This window comes from Oncorhynchus tshawytscha, linkage group LG01, assembly GCF_018296145.1.
Source record: "Oncorhynchus tshawytscha isolate Ot180627B linkage group LG01, Otsh_v2.0, whole genome shotgun sequence".
Classification (NCBI taxonomy): Eukaryota; Metazoa; Chordata; class Actinopteri; order Salmoniformes; family Salmonidae; genus Oncorhynchus; species Oncorhynchus tshawytscha.
In genome coordinates, this window is record NC_056429.1 from 48,275,981 (window position 1) to 48,301,457 (window position 25,477).

The window sequence follows — 25,477 nt, forward strand, 5'->3', positions numbered from 1 at the left end:
GGGGGAGCTATTTTAATTTTTGGATGAAAAACGTTCCCGTTTTAAACAAGATATTTTGTCACGAAAAGATGCTCGGCCATGCATATAATTGACAGCTTTGGAAAGAAGACACTCTGACGTTTCCAAAACTGCAAAGATATTGTCTGTGAGTGCCACAGAACTGATGTTAAAGGCAAAACTCAGATAAAAATCCAACCAGGAAGTGCCACATTTTTAAAAACCGCCTCATGCCAATGACTCCTTATATGGCTGTGAATGAGCTACGAATGAGCTTACATTTTCCACGTTTTCCCCAAGGTGTCTACAGCATTGTGACGTCTTTTTAGGCATTTCCCTTGAAGAATGGCTGTAAGGGACCATATATGGCATGTGGTCACATGGTGTCTCCCGCAGAAAACCTTGCGTAAAATACTGAGGTAGCCATTTTTCCAATCGCTTCTTATGCCTCGACGGATATATTATCGAATATATTTGTTAAAAACACCTTGAGGATGGATCCTAAACAACGTTTGCCGTGTTTCTGTCGATATTATGTAGCTAATTTTGAAAAAAGTTTGCCGTTATAGTTGTAGCATTTTTCGGTCGATTTCTCAGCCAAGCTTGGTGAAGAAACGGGAGCTTTTTCACCTACAAAAATAATATTTTGGGAAAAAAGGAACATTTGCTATCTAACTGGGAGTCTCCTGAGTGAAAGCATCCGAAGTTCTTCAAAGGTAAATTATTTAATTTGGTTGCTTTTCTTATTTTCGTGAAAATGTTGCCTGCTGCCAGCAGAGCCTAGCATAGCATTATGCCATGATAAACTTACACAAATGCTTGTCTAGCATTGGCTGTAACGCATATTTTGAAAATCTGAGATGATATCTGTGGATTCCTGACAGTACGTAGAGCTATACAATTTCCTGTAAAAATTGCTACACTATTTAGTGATACATTTTTGGTCATCTGTAATAACAACATCAATGTTTAACTTATGGATAGTGTTATTTGTAGAGTGAAATTTCTCAAGTCTAAAGAAATAGGATGAATTCTGTTCTCCCTCCTCAATCCATTTTTTCCTAGATCTAATAAAGGCTCCTTCTGCTTTTAATCTATATATATTATCCAGTTAATTTTGTAACTCAATCAGTTCCATCTTCTCCTCCCCCGAGAGGCCGGCTGGGGACCTCTGAGAAAGGGAAATTATCTTAATGATCACCTTTTCCTCCTCAGCTCTTGTGGTCTTAGAAAAATTACTTCCATATTTTCTAAGGTATTTGGACACCTCAAATTTAAAGAGCTCCCAGTTCTTGCAATAAGATTTTTGTTCACAAGCTCTTTCCCATAAGTGTGAAAGCAGAACTTTAACCTCAAACTTAACTATATCATTATTTAATAACAAGCTATTTAGCTCCCAGTAGGATGCTCTACCAAGGTTAGTATCAGGGGTAAATATTTTGATATCAATGTAAATGGCCCTATGGTCTGTGAGGGGAGTAGTATCGTAATTTCTGGACTATTAAGCGCACCTGAATATAAGCCGCACCCACTGAATTATAAAAAATATGTATTTTGTACATAAATAAGCCGCACATGTCTATAAGCCGCAGGTGCCTACCGGTACATTGAAACAAATGAACTTTACACAGCCTTTAAACGAAACACAGCTTGTATAACAAAAATAAATGGGCTTTTAAACTAAACACGGCTTGTTACAAAAATTAATAGGCCTTTAAACGAAACACGGCTTGTAAGTAACAAAAATAAATAGGCTTTAACGAAACACGGCTTGTAACAAAAATAAATAGGCTTTAACGAAACACGGCTTGTAACAAAAATTAAAGTAAACAGTAGCCTACCGAGAAAGTCATTGGTCACTATCTTCCTCCTCCTGTGCACTGAAACCACTGAAGTCATCTCCTTCGGTGTCGGAGTTGAATAGCCTCAGAATTGCTTCATCCGATGTTGGATCGTTTTCATTGTTGCTCTCGTCACTTTCATCCGGAGGCAAATTCCCCGCTGAGCTCATGCTGCTGGCACACTGGCAGACTTGACCATAAGTTGCTCTTCGCATGCAGCCCGTTTTAGTGAAGGATTTCTCCCCACTTGTCTTCCAAGCCTCCCACTGAACACGGAGCGCCACCTTAAATGCACGATTTACACTGATGTCGAGTGGCTGCAAATACTTTGGGCCATCTGCTTTTCTTCCCTCTGAAAGCTTTTGTTGTCTTTTTGCACTGAGTCAGTTCCTCACGCTGCTGTTTCCAACGACTTATCATTACTCATTAAGGCCAAGCTCCCGTGCAGCAGCTCTATTTCCTTTTCCAACAGCCAGATCGATAGCCTTCAACTTGAAAGCTACATCATATGCATTTCTCTGTGTCCTTGCCATGATGAGGGTGACAAAATGACTACCGTAATCAGAATGATGGGAAGTTTGAGCGCGCTCGATTTACATCACATTATGTGACAGTGCTCGGTATTTTGGCGGCATGAATCTTGTGAAAGCGGGAAAAATCCATAAATTAGCCGCGTCATTGTAACGGTTTTCTAGTGGTGATGAAGGAGAGTCGGACCAAACTGCAGCGTGTCGATTGCGATCCATATTTATTAAACAAAACGTAAACACGACTAAACACTAAACACTACAAAACAATAAATGTAATGAAAACCGAAAAACAGCCTATCTAGTGCAAACTAACAGAGAGTACAAGTAAGACACTAAGGACAATCACCCACGACAAACTCAAAGAATATGGCTGCCTAAATATGGTTCCCAATCAGAGACAACGATAAGCAAATGCCTCTGATTGAGAACCACTCCAGACAGCCATAGACCTTGCTAGACAACCCACTAAGCTACAATCCCAATACCACCACCAAAACCCCAAGACAAACACACCACAATTACAAAAACCCCATGCCACACCCTGGCCTGACCAAATACATAAAGATAAACACAAAATACTTTGACCAGGGCGTGACAGAACCCCCCCCCCTAAGGTGCGGACTCCCGAACGCACCTCAAAACAATAGGGAGGGTCCGGGTGGGCGTCTGTCCATGGTGGCGGCTCTGGCGCGGGACGTGGACCCCACTCATTTAATGTCTTAGTCCCCTCTCCCTTCGTCCCTGGATAGTCCACCCCCGCCGCCGACCATGGCCTAGTAGTCCTCACCCAGAACCCCACTGGACTGAGGAGCAGATCGGGACTGAAGGACAGCTCGGGACTGAGGCAGCTCGGGACTGAGGGGAAGCTCGGGAGTGAGAGAAAGCTCAGGAGTGAGAGGAAGCTCAGGAGTGAGAGGAAGCTCAGGAGTGAGAGGAAGCTCAGGAGTAAGAGGAAGCTCAGGAGTGAGAGGAAGCTCAGGCAGGTAGATAGATCTACCAGCTCCTGGCTGGCTGGTGGTTTCAGCAGATCCTGGCTGACTGGCAGATCCTGGCTGACTGGCAGATCTGGAAGATCCTGGCTGACTGGCAGATCTGGAAGATCCTGGCTGACTGGCAGATCTGGAAGAGTCTGGTTGACTGGCAGATCTGGACGAGTCTGGTTGACTGGAAGAGTCTGGTTGACTGGCAGATCTGGACGAGTCTGGATGACTGGAAGAGTCTGGTTGACTGGCAGATCTGGAAGAGTCTGGTTGACTGGCAGATCTGGAAGAGTCTGGTTGACTGGCAGATCTGGAAGAGTCAGGTTGACTGGCAGATCTGGAAGAGTCAGGTTGACTGGCAGATCTGGAAGAGTCAGGTTGACTGGCAGATCTGGAAGAGTCTGGTTGACTGGCAGATCTGGAAGAGTCTGGCTGACTGGCAGATCTGGAAGAGTCTGGCTGACTGGCAGATCTGGCGGCGCTGGGCAGACTGGCGGCGCTGGGCAGACTGGCGGCGCTGGGCAGACTGACGACGCTGGGCAGACTGATGACGCTGGGCAGACTGACGACGCTGGGCAGACTGACGACGCTGGGCAGACTGGCGGTGCTGGGCAGACTGACGACGCTGGGCAGACTGGCGACGCTGGGCAGACTGACGACGCTGGGCAGACTGGCGGCGCTGGGCAGACTGGGGGCACTGGCGGCGCTGGGCAGACTGGCGGCACTAGCTGCTTCATATAGGCTGACAGCTCTGGCGGCTTCTTACAGACTGACCGCTCTGGCGGCTCCGTGCTGACTGGCAGCTCCTTGCAGACTGGCAGCTCCTTACAGACTGACAGCTCCGTGCAGACTGACAGCTCCGTGCAGACTGGCAGCTCCATGCAGACTGGCAGCTCCATGCAGACTGGCAGCTCCATGCAGACTGGCAGCTCCATGCAGACTGGCTGCTCTATGCAGACTGACTGCTCTATGCAGACTGACATCTCTGGCTGCTTCATGCAGACTGACAGCTCTGGCTGCTCCATGTAGACTGGCTGCTTCATGCAGACTGGCAGCTCGGGCTGCTTCATGTAGACTGACAGCTCTGGCTGCTCCATGCGGACTGACAGCTCTGGCTGCTCCATGTAGACTGACTGCTTCATGCAGACTGGCAGCTCTGGCTGCGCTGAACAGGCGGGAGACTCCGGCAGCGCTGGAGATGAGGAAAGCTCTAACAGCGCTAGATAGGCGGGAGACTCCGGCAGCGCAGGAGAGGAGAAAGGCTCCGACAGCGCTGGAGAGGCGAGGCGCACTGTAGGCCTGATGCGTGGTGCTGGTACTGGTGGTACTGGACCGAGGACACGCACAGGAAGCCTGGTGCGGGGAGCTGCTACCGGAGGGCTGGGGTGTGGAGGTGGTACTGGATAGACCGGACCGTGCAGGCGCACTGGAGCTCTTGAGCACCGAGCCTGCCCAACCTTACCTGGTTGAATGCTCCCGGTTGCCCTGCCAGTGCGGCGAGGTGGAATAGCCTGCACTGGGCTATGCAGGCGAACCGGAGACACCGAGCGCAAGGCTGGTGCCATGTAAGCCGGCCCAAGGAGACGCACTGGGGACCAGATGCGTAGAGCCGGCTTCATGGCATTTGGCTCGACGCTCAATCTAGCCCGGCCGATACGCGGAGCTGGAATATACCGAACCGGGCTGTGCACCCGCACTGGAGACACCGTGCGCTCCACAGCATAACACGGTGCCTGCCCGGTCTCTCCAGCCCCGGTAAGCACAGGGAGTTTGCGCAGGTCTCCTACCTGGCATAGCCATACTCCCTGTAAGCCCCCCAAGACATTTTTGGGGCTGACTCTCGGGCTTCGCTCTGCGCCGCCGTGTTTTCCTTTTCGACTCCATTCGCCTATAGCCTTCTTCGCACTGCTCAAGCGAATCCCATGCGGGCTCCTGCACTCTCTCTGGGTCGGCCGCCCACCTGTCGATCTCTTCCCACGTCGTATACTCCATGCCATTGCTGTCCATAACGTCCTCCTTTCGCTTCTCCTGCCTGTTACCACGCCGCTCGGTCCGTATGTGGTGGGTGATTCTGTAACGGTTTTCTAGTGGTGATGAAGGAGAGTCGGACCAAACTGCAGCGTGTCGATTGCGATCCATATTTATTAAACAAAATGTAAACACGACTAAACACTAAACACTACAAAACAATAAACGTAATGAAAACCGAAAAACAGCCTATCTAGTGCAAACTAACAGAGAGTACAAGTAAGACACTAAGGACAATCACCCACGACAAACTCAAAGAATATGGCTGCCTAAATATGGTTCCCAATCAGAGACAACGATAAGCACCTGCCTCTGATTGAGAACCACTCCAGACAGCCATAGACCTTGCTAGACAACCCACTAAGCTACAATCCCAATACCACCACCAAAACCCCAAGACAAACACACCACAATTACAAAAACCCCATGCCACACCCTGGCCTGACCAAATACATAAAGATAAACACAAAATACTTTGACCAGGGCGTGACAGTCATTGTATAAACCGCGAGGTTCAAAGCGTGGGAATAAAGTAGCGGCTTATAGTCCGGAAATTACGGTACAAATATCTGTAGTAACACACTCACTATCAATACATTGGATATAAGCCAAAAATTAGACTATTCTGGACTGTCTGGAACCTGTTTTATTACTCCAAGTGAATGATCTGTCGGTCGGAAACCTCTCTCCATAAGATCTGTAAGATCAAACTTTTCCATAAAAAGTATTAAACCCAAATTCTGATTGGTTGGCCTACCTGGGTGCCATCTATCAGTTGAATTATCTATAGTAATGTTAAAGTCCCCTTCTATCAATAATAACGAATTCGGAAATTTAGATAACCAATGAAGTATATGTTTTTCTATAGATTCAAGCAACTTCTCATGTTTGGTGTTGTAGCTGTATAAGTTTACGGTAATGAGCGTAATGTCATTGTAACTGATCACAAGACAAATAAAGTGAACAAAGGGGTCACATTCCGAGTGTAGAATATTACCACCAAAGGTATTTTTTATTGCAGTGACACCAGCGGAGTGTTCAGATCCATGGGAAAGCCAAATATCATTGCCCCACTGCGACCTCCATATAAGTTGGAATCAGCCGAAATTGAGTGAGACTTGAGAAAGCAAAAATCTGTTTGAAATTGTTTAGCAAATAAAAATAAGGCCTTGCACTTCACATTGTTTCATAACCCCCTTCTTAAGGCTCAGTGAGACGCTAGCGTCTCACCCTAGCCACTAGCCCAGGGAAATGCGTAGCGCCAAATCATATAGTACTCGTTAAAACTCAAACTTTCATTAAATCACACATGCAGGGTACTCAATTAAAGCTACACTCGTTGTGAATCTAGCCAACATGTCAGATTTTTAAAATGCTTTTCGGCGAAAGCATGAGAAGCTATTTTCTGATAGCATGCACCCCCCGAAATACCGGAACGAGACGTAAACAAAAGAATTAGCGTAGCCGGCGCTACACAAAACGCAGAAATAAAATATTAAACATTCATTACCTTTGACGAGCTTCTTTGTTGGCACTCCAATATGTCCCATAAACATCACAATTGGGTCTTTTTTTCGATTAATTCCGTCCATGTATACCCAAAATGTCCATTTATGAAGCCCGTCTGATCCAGAAAAAAACAGCTTTCCAAAACGCAACGTCATTTTTTAAAATTAAAAAGGTTGCCTATAAACTTTGCCAAAACACTTCAAACTACTTTTGTAATCCAACTTTAGGTATTTGTAAACGTTAATAATCGATCAAATTGATCACAGGGCGATCTGTATTCAATAGCAGCAAGTCTTGAAATCATGGTTGATATTCTCTCTTTCATAACTTCCCACGGTGTACCCTCTGACAGGAAGTGCCTATTTCTCATTTCACCAAGGATTAACTTCAACCCAATTCCCAACACTGGCAACATCGTGTGGAAGCTGTAGGAACTGTAAACTGGGTGCTATCTATTTTCCCTTGCCATAGACAATACAGGGACCTCGCGGAGGGATATATATATATATTTTTGTGAACAGTTTTTCCTTGGCGTTTTGCCTGCTACACACGTTCTGTTATAGTCACAGACATGATTTAACCAGTTTTAGAAACTTCAGAGTGTTTTCTATCCACACATACTAATCATATGCATATACTATATTCCTGGCGTGAGTAGCAGGACGTTGAAATTTTGCACGATTTTTAACAAAAAGTTGAAAAAATGCACCCGATCTTTAAGAGGTTTTAAGAGAAACTATAGACAAAGACAAAACAACAAAGATTATATAAAAGTATAAACTGTAGGATGAGTCAAAAACGTAGGAGCAGTGAACGGAAGCGATAAGGAATTGAAATCTGCACCATTTAAGTCAACTTAAAGTGAAAATAGCTTATTCCATAAACACTTTTGAATTTCAACTCAACAGAAAATTATGTTCAAGACCAAACCAAGGATTCTCTGTAGTAAGAGAGACTAAATACCCTCTTTAGTGTAATCAGGAACTATTCTGAGAAATAAAATACAAAGTAATAATTTAAATAAAAGGCTACCTACTATTTTAAGTGCATATGAAAACTGATCATAAAAAATAAAAAAATAAATGTTTTTCATATACATGTTCTTAAGACCTTTTTCACTTGGAAATAAGTATTAATAACTCAACTAAACCAACTAGGCTCGTAATTTAACAATTGTATTCATATTTACAGATGGCATACACATTTGATATTAAGTCACTTGAAAGTTCACATGTTCGAGAAGGCATTTCTGCCCAAAACTTCATTTTGATTAAATAAAATGTTACGTTCAAACAGCTTTCCTGTGAAATCATGACTTGCGACATACGCCGAGTTTTCTGAATCTGGTCACATATAAGCAAACAATGAAAGCTCTTACAATATTCGATGATGACATTTCTCAGGCTATAGGCTACATGTGCACCACCAAGTCAGTACAATAGGCTAAGTTCTGAGGGGGAGAGGGATCAAATTCTTAGGGTGAGACACATGGGCTACTAACAGCATACCACAATACGTACACATAGTATTACTTTCTTAGCTACTGTATACATTATATCTCCCTGGCATATTGCATAATTTATGCAGCAATATACAAGACATATTTTTGGACTCTTCAAGGTCAGGCGTTCTCTGGATTTATGGTGCTTTCACGACAACTGGGAACTCTGTAAAAAAAACAAGGTTGAATTATGATGTCAGTGATCTTCAGGTCGGAGCTCTAGAAAGAGGTCTGAGTTCCCGACTTGGAATTCAGAGTTGGATTACCTTTGAAAACGTTCTTTCCCTTTTTTTCCCCGAGTTCCCAGTTGTCTTGAATTCACTGAAATCTGAGATTTCACAGTTCCAAGTTTCCAGTTGATGTGGCAGAAATCATGCTGGATTGACAGCATGGCCAATGTATTCAACCTTTTCTGGCCCAGGGTGTTGGGTCTGTGTGTTAATGTGTCTCCCTTTAAGCTTGGAAAAGCTTTCAGATAGATGTTTTACATCTGTAAACCCAGACTTGGACCACACACCCTCTCCACTGAATAGCACCCAGGGGAAGCAAAAAAGTGATTGTTAGCCATTGATTCCTTACAAACCACTCATGGTCGAATTTGTGATTTCCGACTTGTTGTGTCATGTTCATGTCCAATGTCCGATGAGCACCAATACCTTTTATCCATATTTTCTCTTCATGTGACAAGGATTGAAAAGGATTTGTCAGTAGATTGTCGACAATATTAATGATGATGAGTGCTTGTCTAGTAACTTGCTATTTAAGATTATGAAAAGATGATGTTGACATGATCCAATCAACACTACAATAGGTTTAAATGATTTGATGTAATATTATCTGTGACAAATGACCTTGAGTCTTGTTGGACGGGCACTTCTAATGCAAATCTATGGCAGCACTCAAGTGGGCTTGAACTGCCTAGCTCCCCCTGTAGATTCGGAGGTGACGTAGTGTCCCCATGAGTGACAGAACACTGAGCCAATCACGGCGCAACTAGACAAGATTACCAACGCCTACTCTCTGTATTTTTGCTGGATGCTCCTCCATCAAAGAAAGCACTGATTTAGGCTGAAACACCTGCATTTTGGAGCTGCCTTACTCAAGAAAGAGACCATGTTTTATGCAGCCTTATTAACTCAAGGACAATTTTTTAAAACATTATTTGTAAACTGATATGTGATGTTACGAATACAGGTATCCTGGGTGTGTGTGTATCCTGTGTGTTTTTCTCTCCTTCTCTCCTCACAGGTGGCAATCATCACTCCCCAATCAGTCACCAATCAATCAGAAGACACCCCTCCTATTTCCATTACCCTATCACATCCCCTTTCCCTTGGTTTAAAAACCGTGTCCCATGTTTCCTCTGGAGCTCAATCTCGCTGTCACTATCTCTATGTCATACAATCTCTCGGTAGTTCTCTTGTTTGATTTAGCACCTCCATATCACTTTGTCCCCACCTGTGAGTATTGTTTTTGTTATGGTGTTTGATGGTGGGAAAAGGGGGTACCAAGATAAGTCGCCCATGGGCATACATTACCCGTAGTAGTACTTTGTATAAAAACACTAGTTAGAACTGGGCGGACCACCCACTGTATTTTTGGTTAGTTAATTAGCTGTTGGTGAAGTAGGCTAGTCTAGCTTAGGGGTGGTTCTGGATACTTATTATTTCATTCCTTGGGTCCAGCTCAGCCCCTTTTCCTGCTCCCCCCATTACTGTGTGTTTTCAAATTAACCATGAGTGTTTGACGGTAATTTAGTTGTCTGGTTATTTCATTCTCACTCATACTTTTTCACTATTATAGTTTGCATGAGTTATGTTACGGGTCTCGTTACCATCCCCCCCCCCCTAGACTGTTGGGCCAAAAGGGATTTGTAACGTGACATGAATTAATGCAAAAATAACATGCAAAACAGGCACAAAAGCCAGTACCAGTCAAAAGTTTGGACACACCTACTCATTCCAGGGTTTCTATTTTATTTTTACATTGTAAAAATAATACTGATGACAAACTATGTAATAACACATATGAAAACATGTAAGCAACAAAGTGTTACAAATCAAAATATGTTATTTGAGACTATTCAAAGTAGCCACCCTTTGCCTTGATGACAGCTCTGCACACTTGGCATTCTCTCAACCAGCTTCATGAGGTAGTCACCTGGAATGCAATTCAATTAACAGGTGTGCCTTGTTAAAAGTACATTTGTGGAAATACTTTCCTTCTTTAATGCATTTGAGCCAATCAGCTGTGTTGTGAAACGGTAGGGGGGTATACAGAAGAGAGCCCTATTTGGTTAAAGATCAAGTACATATTATGGCAAGAACAGCTCAAATAAGTAAAGAGAAACAACAGTCCATCATTACTTTTAAGACATGAAGGCCAGTCAATACAGAACATTTCAAGAACTTCTAAAGTTTCTTCAAGTGCAGTCGCAAAAACCATCAAGCACTATGACGAAACTGGTTCTCATGAGGACCACCACAGAAAAGGAAGACCCACAGATACCTCTGCTGCAGAGGATACGTTCATTAGAGTTAACTGTACCTCAGATTGCAGCCCAAATAAATGCTTCACAGAGTTCAAGTAACAGACACATCACAATATCAACTGTTCAGAGGAGACTGTGTGAATATATCAGATCTCAGGATAAGACCCAGATGCAGACAGCTCAAAGTTACAAAATATTATTACAAAAACAGGGGGCAGGCAAACGAGAGGTCAAGGGCAGGAAGTGGTCAGTAATCCAGAGTTGAAAAGGTACAGAACGGCAGGCAGAATCAGGGTCAGAGCAGGCAGAATGGTCAAAACTAGAAAACAGGGACTAGAGAGAACAGGAGTATGGGAAAAATGCTAGTAGGCTTGATGAGACAAGACGAACCTGCAACAGACAAACCGAGAACACGGGTATAAATACACAGAGGATATTGGGGTATATGGGCGACACCTGGAGGTGGTGGAGACAAGCACAAAGACAGGTGAAACAGATCAGGGTGTGACATAATCAGGCCTTCATGGTCGAATTGCTGCAAAGGAACCTCTACTAAAAGACAGATAAGAAGAAGAGACTTGCTTGGGCCAAGAAACACGAGCAATGGACATCAGACTGGTGGAAATCTGTCCTTTGATCTGATGAGTCCAAATTAGACATTTTGCATTCCAAAAGCTATCTTCATAAGATGCAGAGTAGGTGAGCGGATGATCTCCGCATGTGTGGTTCCCACCGTGAAGCAAGGAGGAGGAGGTATAATGGTGTGGGAGTGCTTTTCTGGTGATACTGTCTGTGATTTATTTAGAATTCAAGGCACACTTAACCAGCATGGCAACTACAGCATTCTGCAGCGATTCGCCATCCCATCTGGTTTGCTCTTATTGGGACTATCATTTGTTTTTCAAAAGGACAATGGCCCAACACACCTCCAGGCTGTGTAAGGGCTATTTGACCAAGAAGGAGAGTGATGAAGTGCTGCATCAGATGACCTGGCCTCCACATTCACCTGACCTCAACCTAATTGAAATGGTTTGGGATGAATTAGACCGCAGAGTGAAGGAAAAGCAGCTAACAAGTGCTCAGTATATGTGGGATCTCCTTCAAGACTGTTGGAAAAGCATTCCAGGTGAAGCTGGTTGAGAGAATGCCAAGAGTGTGCAAAGCTGTCATCAATGCAAAGGGTGGCAACTTTGATTTGATTTGTTTAACACTCTTTTGGTTACTACATGATTCTATATGTGTTTTGATGTCTATTTCATAGTTGTCTTCACTATTGTCCTAAAATGAACGAGTAGGTGTGTCCAAACTTTTGACTGCTACTGTACATATTTTTTTGGGGTAGGGGTTGATTCGAGTGGATTTGAGCCATTGATGGGCCGATTCTGGCCCTAAAATGGTAACTCAGTCATTCATTTTGGACTCGGGCTGGATTCAGCTGCCAGATCCGGGCCAGCAGTTTTAGATCTGGAATGCCGGAATCAGGCCAAATGGGGGCCATATGTTGGTTCTACCTGGGCAGGTTCCACTCATTCAGCGTATCTTTAGAAAGATGTCCATTCATTGGCATTGACCTCTGCATTTAATACAGAAAAAATACATGTTAGCAACACAGCTAGCTAAGTAGCTAAACTAAGTTGGCTATGTCAAATTTAAGGTCAACTCTTAACGTTAGCTAGCTAACAGAATTTACATATGTCCTCATCAATTTCACAAATACGACTAAAGCTGCCACTGTCAAACTATTGAATACCAACACAGTAACGCTAGCTAACTCAATAAATCACCATGAAGCATGCGACAAGCCTGCCAAATAGCTTGGTTAAATTAACCCAGATGGAGAATAAGTCAAATCTAGCTATAATGTCAGCTGTTATCAACTCGTCAGTCACTCAGTTGCACTAGAACTAGAATACTTGCAAGTGTTTTGGTGGATTTCACGCACAGGTGGCAAGAAAATTAACTCACTGGCTGGGTCAAATTTCCATAGCTCAACCTTAATAACTCAACACTAAACCTAACCTTGCTGTATTTACAGAAAACAACCCAACTATTGACCCAATACCTGCAACCCAGCAATTTGGTCATCCAAATAACCCACATTTCTTTAGAGTGTAACTTACATCTCAAAGCCATGCATGCAAAAAACCTTTACATGTCTGGTGGACACATATTTCTCTGTCCTCAATTTGATTGAAGGCCTCAATCTGTATTTTTGCCTTCTATCTGATTGCTTCTAGAAAGAGAGAAGGAACAACACATGATCAAGATCTACTAGTTTTAAAAGCAATGAAATATCTAATTGTTACAAATAATGAATGTATGGGCTACATGTATGTGAATAATACATGCATTTACTTACCTTATCTTGCACCACTAACATATTTCCAGGGTGTTGCTGTATCCTCTTCCAACACCACGGGTAGGGGAAGGGTATCTTCAAAAGTGATGTTTTGCTTTGATGTCAAATCAACTCATATTGTTTCTAGCTAGCTACCTTAGCTGTTGTGCTAACAAACATCCTACTGAACAGTGACACTAGCATATTGGCATGCATATTGGTATTAAAAGACAGCAACATATTCATCAACAAATGTGTTTAGGCAAATCATTAGTTAGCAAGCAACCCATCACATGAATTGTGCAAAAATATGATTGCTAACATTAGCTAGCTAAGCACTAGCCAGTCAGTCAGTGGTGCTGACAGATTTAAACCATAATTAACTAAATGTGTTTCAATCTATCCCATAAACATGAAATTGCTAACTAGGCATCATTTAGCTAATGACATGTAAAAATGTATTAGGAAATGTAATAAGTTTGATACTCAACTTTGGTACTGTAGCTAGCTAGATTGGTTTCCATTTTCCAACAGATGTTTCCAATCACTTTGATTGGTCATCAAAGGTTACTGGTCTTGAAACTCATGTCTTTATCAGAAATGGCTTCTAGTAAACTGTTTGCCACTAGTGCTACAGATTCACCACACTAATTTGCTGCACACTATTTCGTTTGCAGCAAATTTGCCACAAACTTGTGAGAATTTTGTAGCAGCACATTCATTTTTGTAAGGGTAGGATCTGGCTAAAAATACTTGCAGTTACGGAACTCATTGCCCTTCATGGTTGTGAGGTCGGGGGTCCGCTCAGCAACTAAGAATTCACAAAATGGGACAAACACCAAATTGAGACTGCATGCAGAATTCAGAAAAAATATAATCTGTGTACAACATAATACACCAAATAATGCATGCTGAGCAGAATTAGGACGATAAACCTTTAATGATCAAAATCCAGAAAAAATAACCATTCAATTCTAGAACCACCTAAAAGGAACCGATTCCCAAACCTTCCATAACAAAGCCACCACCTACAGAGAGCTTAACCTAGAAAAGATTCCCCTAAGCAAGCTAGTCCTGGGGGTCTCTGTTCACAAACACAAACATGCCCCAGGACGGCAACACAATTATACCCATCCAAATCATGAGAAAACAAAAATATAATTACTTTACACGTTGGAAAGAGTAAAAATGTGACATTTGAAATGTCTCTATTCCTTTGAAACTGTTGTGTGTAATGTTTATGCACAGGATTCCATGAAGCCCACGGCTCCACCAGAGGATACTCACTGTCCTTTAGCTGTGTTTTCTCTGCAACACACACACACGCATACGTATTCATGTACTCTTCCATACCCACACATAAACACACAATTGGCACAACAGCTTATGAAATGTGATCACTCACCAAGACTCATGGATCATGTAGAGAACAAACTCATCTGTTTTATTCTCCACCTGGAAACACACAGTCAGAAACATGGCAATCACATCTGAGAAACTAGTGTGTGTGTGTGTGTGTGTATTGTGTGTGTGGGACTCACTCTGAACTTGTGTCACAGCAGGTTGAGGACCTGTAGTTTTGCCATGGAGATGTTAACTTGGACTAGGAGCTTTTGACTCAGAAGCCTCTCTTAACTAGAGAGACTCACAGCTTGTGCAATCATCCTAATGTTTTTTTTTTACCGCTTTGGTACTATTTTCACAAGTATGTGGTGAATCTCTAAACTCTTAGTACAAAACTCCAAACTATTAACACTTCTGTAACACAGCCGGTCTTAACAAAACACAACATAATTATATGTTCTCAATCTAGTTTAAACAACCAGTGAATCTAAAAGCAAAAAATGGTGTCATAGCCTGAATAATTGTGTCACAGCCTGAATTTAAAATAGATTATTTTGAGATTTGTTTTGTCACTGGTCTACACACAATACCCCATCATGTCAAAGTGATTATTAAAATAAATAAATAACTGAAATACCTTGTCAGTAAGTATTCAACAAACCCTTTGTTATGGCAAGCCTAAATAAGTTCAGGAGTAAAGATTTGCTTAACAAGTTACATAATAAGTTGAATGGACTCTGTGTGCAATAATAGTGTGTAACATTATTTTGTAATGACTACCTCATCTCTGTACACCACACATACAGTTGATCAACCACAAAGACAAGGGAGGTTTTCCAATGCCTCGCAAAGAAGGAAAAAAAGTAGACATTGAATATCCCTTTGAGCATGGTGAAGTTATTAATTACACTTTGTATGGGGTGTCTATACACACAGTCACTAATTCAGTTGCCAGAGTGGAAGGAAACCGCTCAGGGATTTCACCATGAGGCCAATAGCTACATTTAAACAGTTGAATTGCTCTGCTAGGAGAAAAATTGAGGCTGGATCAACAATGTTGTAGTCACTCTCCAATACTAATCTAATTGACTGAGTTAAATGAAGGAAGCCTGTACAGAATAAAATATTCCAAAACATGCATAATGTTTACAAGGCACAAAAATAATACTGCAAGAAATGTGACTGGACTGGGAAGTTTTTTTAGGATAAAAAATAAATGGAATGGAGCTAAGCACAGCCAAAATCCTAGAGAAAAACTTAGTTCATTCTGCTTTCCACCAGACACTGGGAGATTCATTCACCTTTCAGCAGGACAATAACCTATACACTTGAATTGCTTACGAAGAAGGCAGTGAATGTTCCTAAGTGGCTGAGTTAAAGTTTAGACTTTGCTTAAAAATCTATGGCAAGATGTGAAAATGTCTAGCAATGATCAACAACAAATTTGACAGAGCTTGAAGAATTTAGAAAATAATATTGGGCAAATGTTGCACAATCCAGCTGTGGAAATCCGTAGCTGTGTGTATAAGAGCACAGCCATGCAATCGCCATAGACAAACATTGGCAGTACAACAGCCTTACTGAAGAGCTCAGCACCATCATAGGATGCCACCTTTCCAACAAGTTAGTTGGTCAAATTTCTGCCCTCCTAGAGCTACCCCAGTCAACTGTGAAGTCGAAATGTCTAGGAACAACAACGGCTCATCAGCGAAGTGGTAGGCCACACAAGCTCACAGAATGGGACCAACCGAGTACTGAAGTGCATAGTGCATAACAATCTTTGTCCTCTATTGCAACACTTGCCACTTAGTTCCAAACTGCCTCTGGCAGCAACGTCAGCACAAGAACTGTTCGTCTGGGGCTTCATGAAATGAGCAGCCATACACAAGCCTAAGATCACCATGCGCAATGCCAAGCATTGGCTGGAGTGATGTAAAGCTCCCCTCCATTGGACTCTGGAGTACTGGAAATGTGATCTCTGGAGTGATGAATCACGCTTCACCATCTGGCAGTCTTGTGGATGAATCTGGGTTTGGAGGATGCCAGGAGAACGCTACCTGCCCCAATGTATAGTGCCAACTGCAAAGTTTGGTTCGAGGAGGAATAATGGTCTTGGGCTGTTTTTCTTGGTTCAAGCTTGGCCACTTAATTCCAGTGAAGAAAAATCTTAATGCTACAGCATACAATGACATTCTAGATTTTTCTGTGCTTCCAACTTTGTGACAACAGTTTAGTGAAGGTCCTTTCCTATTTCAGCATGACAATGCTCCTGTGCACAAAGCAAGGTCTATACAGAAATGGTTTGTCGAAATCAGTCTGGAAGAACTTCACTGGCCTGCACAGAGCCCTGCCCTCAATCCAATCAAACAACTTTGGGATGAATTAGAACGCCGACTGCGAGTCAGGACTAATCGCCCAACATCAGAGCCCGACCTTACTAATTATCTTGTGGCTGAATGGAAGCAAGTCAACACCGCAATGTTCCAACATCTTGTGGAAAGCCTTCCCAGAAGAGTGGAGGCTGTTATAGCAGCAACGAGGGGACCAACTCCATATTAATGCCCATGATTTTGGAATAAGATATTCGACAAGGTGTTCACATAGTTTTGGTCATTTAGTGTAGGACTTTTATTATTCATTCATCTTTTACAAATGTTCACATTTGATTTCCACTTTGACAATACGGAGTATTTTGTGTAGATCGTTGACACGAATCAATTTTAATCCCACTTTGTAACACAGCAAAATTTGGAAAAAGTCAATGGCTATAAATACTTTCTGAAGGCACTGTAAGGTCTGGATTGAAATCATTGGATGCCTCATCCATGGCCTGAAGAAGGGTGGTATGCTCCTACATCTTCCACCTGTATTGTATTGTACTAATGTACTGTAGTAGTCCTGTACGTGGCTCAGTTCATGAGCGCATGGCACTAGCAACACAAGTGGGTTTGATTCCCACTGGGGCCACATAACAAAATAACTTTGGATAAAAGTGCTACATAAATGGCATATAAACTCAGCAAAAAAATAATTGTCCTGTCACTGTCAACTGCATTTATTTTCAGCAAACCTAACATGTATGAACATAAGATTCAACAACTGATACATAAACTGAACAAGTTCCACAGACATGTGACTAACAGAAATGGAATAATGTGTTCCTGAACAAAGGGGCCTGGGACGACAAAATCAAAAGTAACAGTCAGTATCTGGTGTGGCCACCAGCTGCATTAAGTACTGCAGTGCATCTCCTCCTAATGGACTGAAGCAGATTTGCCAGTTCTTGCTGTGAGATGTTACCCCACTCTTCCACCAAGGCACCTGCAAGTTCCCGGACATTTCTGGGGGGAATGGCCCTAGCCCTCCCCCTCCGATCCAGCAGGTCCCAGATGTGCTCAATGGGATTGAGATTTGGGCTCTTCGCTGGCCATGGCAGAACACTGACTTTCCTGTCTTGCAGGAAATCATGTACAGAACGAGCAGTATGGCTGGTGGCATTGTCATGCTGGAGGGTCATGAGAGAAGAGGATGTCTTCCCTGTAGCTCACAGCATTGAGATTGCCTGCAATGACAACAAGCTCAGTCCGATGATGCTATGACACACCATGACGGACCCTCCACCTCCAAATCGATCCCGCTCCAGAGTGGGACAATATTCCACAGGCCACAATCAACAGCCTGATCAACTCCCAATGCGAAGGAGATGTGTCGCGCTGCATGAGGAAAATGGTGGTCACACCAGATACTGACTGATTTTCTGATCCACTCCCCTACCTTTTTTTTTTAGGTATCTGTGACCAACCGATGCATATGTGAAATCCATAGATTAGGGCCTAAATCATGTATTTCAATTGACTGATTTCCTTATAAGAACTGTAAACTCAGTAAAAAAAATTGCATGTTTCGTTTATATATTTGTTCAGTGTACTTTACAGACATACATTTTCATTATGTAGTTGTCAGATTTACCAAACGTTTAAGTGAACATCAATTAAGAGCAGTCGAAAAAGTAATGTGAGCATGGCATTGTGAAAGGCAATTACTTCATATGAAAATGTACTGCAGTGTGAAAATGTGTATTCCTAGATGAATCACTGATGAAGTTCGGTGGTAAAGTGACTATGATTTTGTGTGTTGTACATAGTCAATTGAGGATGTGCTTAGAATTTTTCAACAACTAGCTTTTTGATTATCTGTTTTGAGTTTTGTACTAAGACTTGTGAAAATGTACCACATACTTGTACAAATTGCCCCAAGGCAATAAATAACTAAGGTACTGAAGTGAGAACCACATTATTTTTGTTGTAAGAAAAACGTTTCCTCAATAAAGCAGATATCAGCAAAGTCGGTAGTAGTAAGTGTGAGTGATAGTGCAAGTGTTTTTTTTTTTTCCTTCTGTGGGGGGGTGGAGGGAGGTTGCTGTAGGATTAATCAAGATACTTTTTGAAGAGGTAGGTTTTCAGACATTTTTGGAAGATGGGCATATAATACTAATAACTTGTAAGCATAGCTCCATCCCTATGTGTGTTATCTTGTGGTTATAGAAGTGTCCGTTGTTGGAGAATCTGTGTAAGCGCTGCAGGTCAGAGTGTGTGTGTCTGATCTTCTGGTGACACCCATGAAGGAGGCATCAGACATGGCGGTAATTTATTTGATTTGTATGTACACATTTTTAAAAATGTAATAACCAAATGTATGTATCTGTTATTTATGCATGTATTGATGTAGAGTGCATTCAGAAAGTATTCAGATCCCTTGAGTTTTTCCACAATTTATTACGTTACTGCCATATTCTAAAATTGATTAAACTGTTTTTTCCCCCTTATCAATCTACACACAATACCCCATAATGAGGATGCAAAAACAGGTTTTTAGATGTTTTTTTTGCAAATTTAAAATAAACTATCACATTTACATAAGTATTCAGACCCTTTACTCAGTACTTTGTTGAAGCACCTTTGACAGCTATTACAGTCTCAAGTCTTCTTGGCACACCTGTATTTGGGGAGTTCCATTCTTCTCTGCAGATCCTCTCATGCTCTGTCATGTTGGATGGGGAGCATTGCTGCACAGCTATTTTCAGGTCTCTCCAGAGATGTTCCACCAAACCTGGCACCATCCCTATAGCTTCACCGTTTTTAGGCCAAGGAGTTCAATCTTGGTTTCATCAGACCAGAGAATCTTGTTTCTCATGGAGTGAGAGTCCTTTAGGTGTCTTTTGGCAAACTCCAAGTGGGCTGTCATGTGCCTTTTACTGAGGAGTGGCTTCCTACTGGCAACTCTACCACAAAGGCCTGATTGGTGGAGTGCTGCAGAGATGGTTGTCCTTCTGGAGGAACTCTGGAGCTGTGTCAGAGTGACCATTGAGTTCTTTGTCACCTCCCTGACCAAGGCCCTTCTCCCCCGATTGCTATGTTTAACCGGGTGGCCAGCTTTAGAGTCTTTCGGGTTCCAAACTTCTTCCATTGAAGAATGATTGAGGCCACTGTGTTTTTGGGGAATTTCAATGCTGCAGAAATGTTTTGGTACCCTTCCCTAGATCTGTGCCTCGACACAATCCTGTCTTGGAGATCTACGGACAATTCCTTCGACCTCATGGCTTGGTTTTTGCTCTGACATGCACTGTCATCTGTGGGACCTTGTATAGACAGGAGTGTGCCTTTCCAAATCATGTCCAATCAATTGAATTTAGAACAGGTGGACTCCAATCAAGTTGTAGAAACATCTCAAGGATGATCAGTGGAAACAGGATGCACCTGAGCTCAATTTCGATTCTCATGGCAAAGGGTCTGAATACTTGTGTTAATTGTTTTATATTTTTTCATACATTTGCACATTTCTAAAAACCTATTTTCACTTTGTCATTATGGGGTATTGTGTGTAGATTGATAAGGAAAACATTTAACGTCACAATGTGTCACATCCTGACCTTAGTTCCTTTTTTATGTCTCCTTTTTTATGTCTGTGAGTTGGGGTGGGCATTCTATGTTTTCTATTTCTATATGTTTGGCCTGGTATGGTTCCCAATCAGAGGCAGCTGGCAATCGTTGTCTCTGATTGAGAACCATACTTAGGCAGCCTGTTTTCCCACTATGGGTTGTGGGTAGTTGTTTTGTGTTTCTGCACCTGACAGGACTGTTTCGTTTTCGTTCATTCTCTGAATATTTTCCAAATGCACTGTATTTAGAAAGTTTCCTTAATCAATGCTTTTGATCACTCATCTAAATTGAGCTGAGCGCTACACGTGTATGTTTCCCCTCCCAGCTGAAATTACACGTCAGCATTTCGATAGCCGTAATCCCTGTTCAGGTGTCTGTGTGTTAATCTGCACATGTGCTGTAGCAGATGTGTACCCTAAAGATTGAATTATAGAGTAATCTGCCAGGTTACAGGATTGATAGACAGACAACACACACATGTAATTCTGCTCTGTCTGTCAATTTGTGTGTACTTACTGGTCAAGGCAAAGTCAGTTCTGTCAAATGTTGTTAGAATCTGTCTGCTTTGGAAGAACCTGGGATCTCCCATTCCTACAACAACAAATGATTGACATTACTGATTGGCACTCACATAGGCCTAGTGCTTTTCTCAAACTCAAAGTTGATTAATTGGATGGGAATAACTCAAACCCTCCACAAACAAGGTAATATAATTTTGTGAGTATTTGTAAATACAAACAGTAAGGCTGGGTACCACACACCACATAATGTATTACCCGTCACAGTGTAGGGTGAAGTTACTCCTAGACGCTGATCTTGGATCAGTTTAGCATTTTCCCACTCGTCGGTTAAGATTGGGGGAGGAGGGCGAAAACTTCACCCCAGAGCTACAATTCACATTACTGGACAAGATACTGGAGAGTTTCACACTTAACGACTTCACCCTAGAACTTTGGGCTTTTCTGAAATTAAATTGTCCTATGTATGACATGATTCAAATAAAACAATCTTAATAAACATACACAGAGCTGATTGAATATTTCACATTAAACTAAGATTTCCCAAACAACATACAAATATCATATCATACGAACATGAAATACGTGGTAGAAGTCTTGTAGTTAATAAATGTCTTAAAGCAGAGGAATGGCTGTCTTCTAGTTTTTCTCTACTGACTACTGACTGAGACATCTCAGCCTCATTGCTAGATAAAGGTCTCTGAAGACTCAGCCATCAAGCTTATCTCAAGATTAACCCTTTCCCATCACTTAGTAGTCTAGATATGATACAATATGTGGAAAAGGGGAGTGAAAAGAGAAGAGGAGATGAACGACTGGAAAGAGGGGAAAATGAGAGAGAAGATTAAAAAAAAAGTGGTGAAAGGGAGGCAGAAATGGTAGATACTCACAGATAACACACACACCATTACTGCACTTCCCCCACACCTTTTTTCCTCTAACGAGCTGAACAGAATAAATCCTGGGAAGTGGGAAGGTTAGGGGTCATGAAGAGAAGGATGTGGTCACCACTACCTCTCAACATGTGCGTGTACTTGTTGACTCTTGTTGTCGTCGTGAATCTGCAGTCAGGGGGGTTGTCACAGACACTTTAACCCTTAACCCTAATTCAAAACCTAACACTTATTCTAACCTTTACACCCTCTAGAAATATCCCTTTTCCTTGTGGGGACTGCAAAATGTCCCCAGTTGGTTGAATTTTTGGTCCCCCACACACACACAAACACACACATAATAATCATCAGTCAGCAGCGTAATAACAATCATGGTTATTCCTGTATCAGAGAGGATTTCCTGCTGGACGGGGGCCATGCTGGCTCAGAGTCAGGTGTACGTGCAGCGCCAGGCACAGCCAGTTGCAGGTTCAGCCCTCTCATCTGGGGGAAACTGTGGGTGTCTGAAATACCCTACTGAACAATACTGAGGTCATGTCTGGGAGAGCAGTATTCATCAGACCAGCCCGTGTGCTGCTGTATTACACGTACTCGCTTACAGGCATGTTTTAATGACCCATACACATATACCAGACTGTTTGAGGAAGACACTTAATGGAACTTGAATTCCATTCAGTCAGGTGGAGGTGGATTGTGGTTTGATCAATCTCAACATGGTCAAAGGCTTCATATTGGAATGTACTGGGGTCATATTCATTCGTGCACATCTTAGCAAAATGTTTTGCAACGGAAAATGAAAATTTGCGTTTCTCATTAGACAAGTTAAGGTGGGCCTCCCTGTTTCACTCCATTTTCTTTCGTTTGGTGTCTAGGGAATATCACAGCTAGGATCAGCTTTCCCTCCCCTATCCTAACCTTAACCATTAGGTCGAAGAGAGCAAAACTGACCTTTGATCAGTGTCGATGGGGATCATCCTAATAGTGCCAGCAGACTGGACTGGGTTTGGAGAGATAAGAGTGGCTCAAAAAGAAAATGAGAGCAGAGAAACAATGCCTTAAACACTGACACTTTAGAGCCTAAAATAACCTCATATTATACATCTACAGTTATACATTATATCAGTTCTCACAGAATAATAGCATTCTCTGAACTAAAGCATTGAGAGAGTAACAAAGCCGCTTAAGGTGGTGATCATCTAAGATAGACAATAATACAATTTTCTGATAGGCCCAGCATTCAGTATGTACTGTATGTTAAAATGAAAGGAATCTAGCTAGTCATGGTTAAGAATAAGAATGTGATTTTAATCCTATAATCCTAAAATCAAAACATTAAAATGGAAAGATTCCCGAGACCTCTGCTGGAAAAAGGAACCTCAATTTGTTGTTAGTTACTGTGTGTGTATGCGTGAGAGAGAGAGAGAGAGAATATGTGTGTGAGAATGAGTGCATGATTATTCCAGGGCCTAATTGTTTCTGAAATATAAACTGTCACACACACACACAGATGTGAGGTCAGTGGCTATATTTATCCTCCTCAGCCTTGGCTTGCTCCCTCCATGCAGTGTGTCTGTATAAAAGGCCCTGCCTCCCGCTCTGCTGTTACTCTCACTCAAGTGGCCGGTCACACACTCGCTCTGCGGACCAGCTACAGCTCTGTCAGTCTCCGAGTGGATTATTACTGTCACTGCAGCAAGCAGCGATCCAAAAGGATCTATATTTTGTCTGTCAGACTGACAACTGCACTTAATCACAGGTGAGCTCATCTCCAATATCACTGCTCATATCTTCAGCTAGGTCTGCAATTTGAGGATATGGTATCGTTACCACTGGTCAATGTTATTTTGTTTAGACATACAATTTAGCTGGTTTGAAGTATAATCCCTTTTTAAAATCATATGTGCTCTTAATATTTTCTTTTATCACCTTTATACTATATTGACACAGTATGATAGGTGGGATGTCACTTTTTTAGAGTCCCATAGAAAACCTTATAGATTCTAAAATACATTTGGTTGTTCCCACAGAGGAAATATCCATACATGTGTATTTATTCTCAATAGTAGATACATGGGTAATATAGTGTCAATAGTATAGAGTGGTAAGGATTAATATTAAGGAAAAAGACACACGTGAGTCCTCGTGACTCATTGATATATCATTTATCTAATCTAGTATTCGTTTTACAAACACAACACAGAGATCTCTAACCCTCCTCTCTCTCCCCTCTCTCTCCTCTGTAGTATGAAGCATAGATGGCTGCTTCTGTCTCTGCCTCACCTGCCCACCATCACTGAGACCCTGGAAGACTCTGATACCCTGGGGGCCACGGGCCACCTAGCCCATCCTGCCCAGTCTGTTTCCCAGTCTCCATCCCAGTGCTCCCAGTCTCTGGAGGAGTATATGACCAGTATCCAGGTGCTGGCCAGACCAGTGGTGCACCCTAGCTGTGGCCCTGTGAGGCTCCAGAGGACGGGCAGGCCTCAGCTGTTCTCCAAGTCTCAGATGAAGCACTCTGTCTCAGCTTTGCTGCCCCGCGGTTCCCCCCGGGCCATCCGGACTAGCACCACCACAGGTCAAGCCCGAGAGCAGCTGCCAGGCAGGCTGGGGATGGAGAGGGAATGTGGGGGGAAAGATCCCATGGAATGGCTTTATGGACAAACACACACATAAACCTAGACAAGGACAAAGCAGGACACAAATGAGGACATACTAGTTTAGGGGAGAATGCTCAAGCAGCTCTGTGGGTGCTCAAACCTGGAATATTAAATATCAGGGAATACTCTAACTGGCTGTAACCAATGATGTGCGGTGCTGTCCCCAAATGGCCCACTGATGGGTTCTGGAGCTGGACTGGACTGGACTAGATGTTGTTTCACTGAATTGTGACACTATGCTGGATATAATGCAGGGACTCTGTAAACATTAATCCAGTAAAACCAACCTGTGGAGTTTAATTTAAGAGGTTATTCTATTTTGTAATAAAATACTCTTGTAACAATATTTCTTGTATTCACCGTATTTACGTTTGCATAGCTAATGTTTTAGGAACTTTAAAGATTCCAAACTGAATGTCTAAATGTCTAAATGTGATACCAGTGCTTGATTTGGGCCAGAACACATCACTTGGCACCTAATAATAATAATAAACAGTACCGGCACCCAAAATGAGTAACTGCATTTTCATTCCACTTCAAGCACTGTCTGATACAAATGTTACTTCTGAGATTGTGTCCTTGTGCCACTGATAAATCATGCTGACTGAGACAGTGCAGCCAGATGTCAATTTAGAAATGTTTTATGTATTCTCACCACCAAATATGGTGATGAAAGGAAGTCCAGTGGTGGGAAATGGGAGAAGTTGGAATTAGATTAAACTTGGCCGACATTCTGCTAATATTCTCATTGAAACATTCGATCTCAATTCAGTTCTGTTCCCAAAACTAAAAATCTGTTAGGAACAAATTGGACTATGTTTTGTAGACTCAACCCTTAAAGGTTCTAAAAACTTTATTGTTTAGAATTATTGCAAGGGAGAATTCAATTGTTGCACATATGAAATTCACAA

At 42.3% G+C, this 25,477-nt stretch overlaps 1 protein-coding gene across 1 annotated transcript; it reads left to right on the top strand.

Moving 5' to 3' along the window:
- Positions 1–23,468: 23,468 nt before the first annotated feature.
- Positions 23,469–25,055, top strand: LOC121847458. Its single transcript, XM_042328692.1, has 2 exons — positions 23,469–23,665; positions 24,153–25,055. Exons 1-2 carry the CDS (start codon positions 23,469–23,471, stop codon positions 24,580–24,582), a joined length of 627 nt encoding a protein of 208 aa, XP_042184626.1. The 3' UTR covers positions 24,583–25,055.
- The last annotated feature ends 422 nt before the right edge of the window (positions 25,056–25,477 follow it).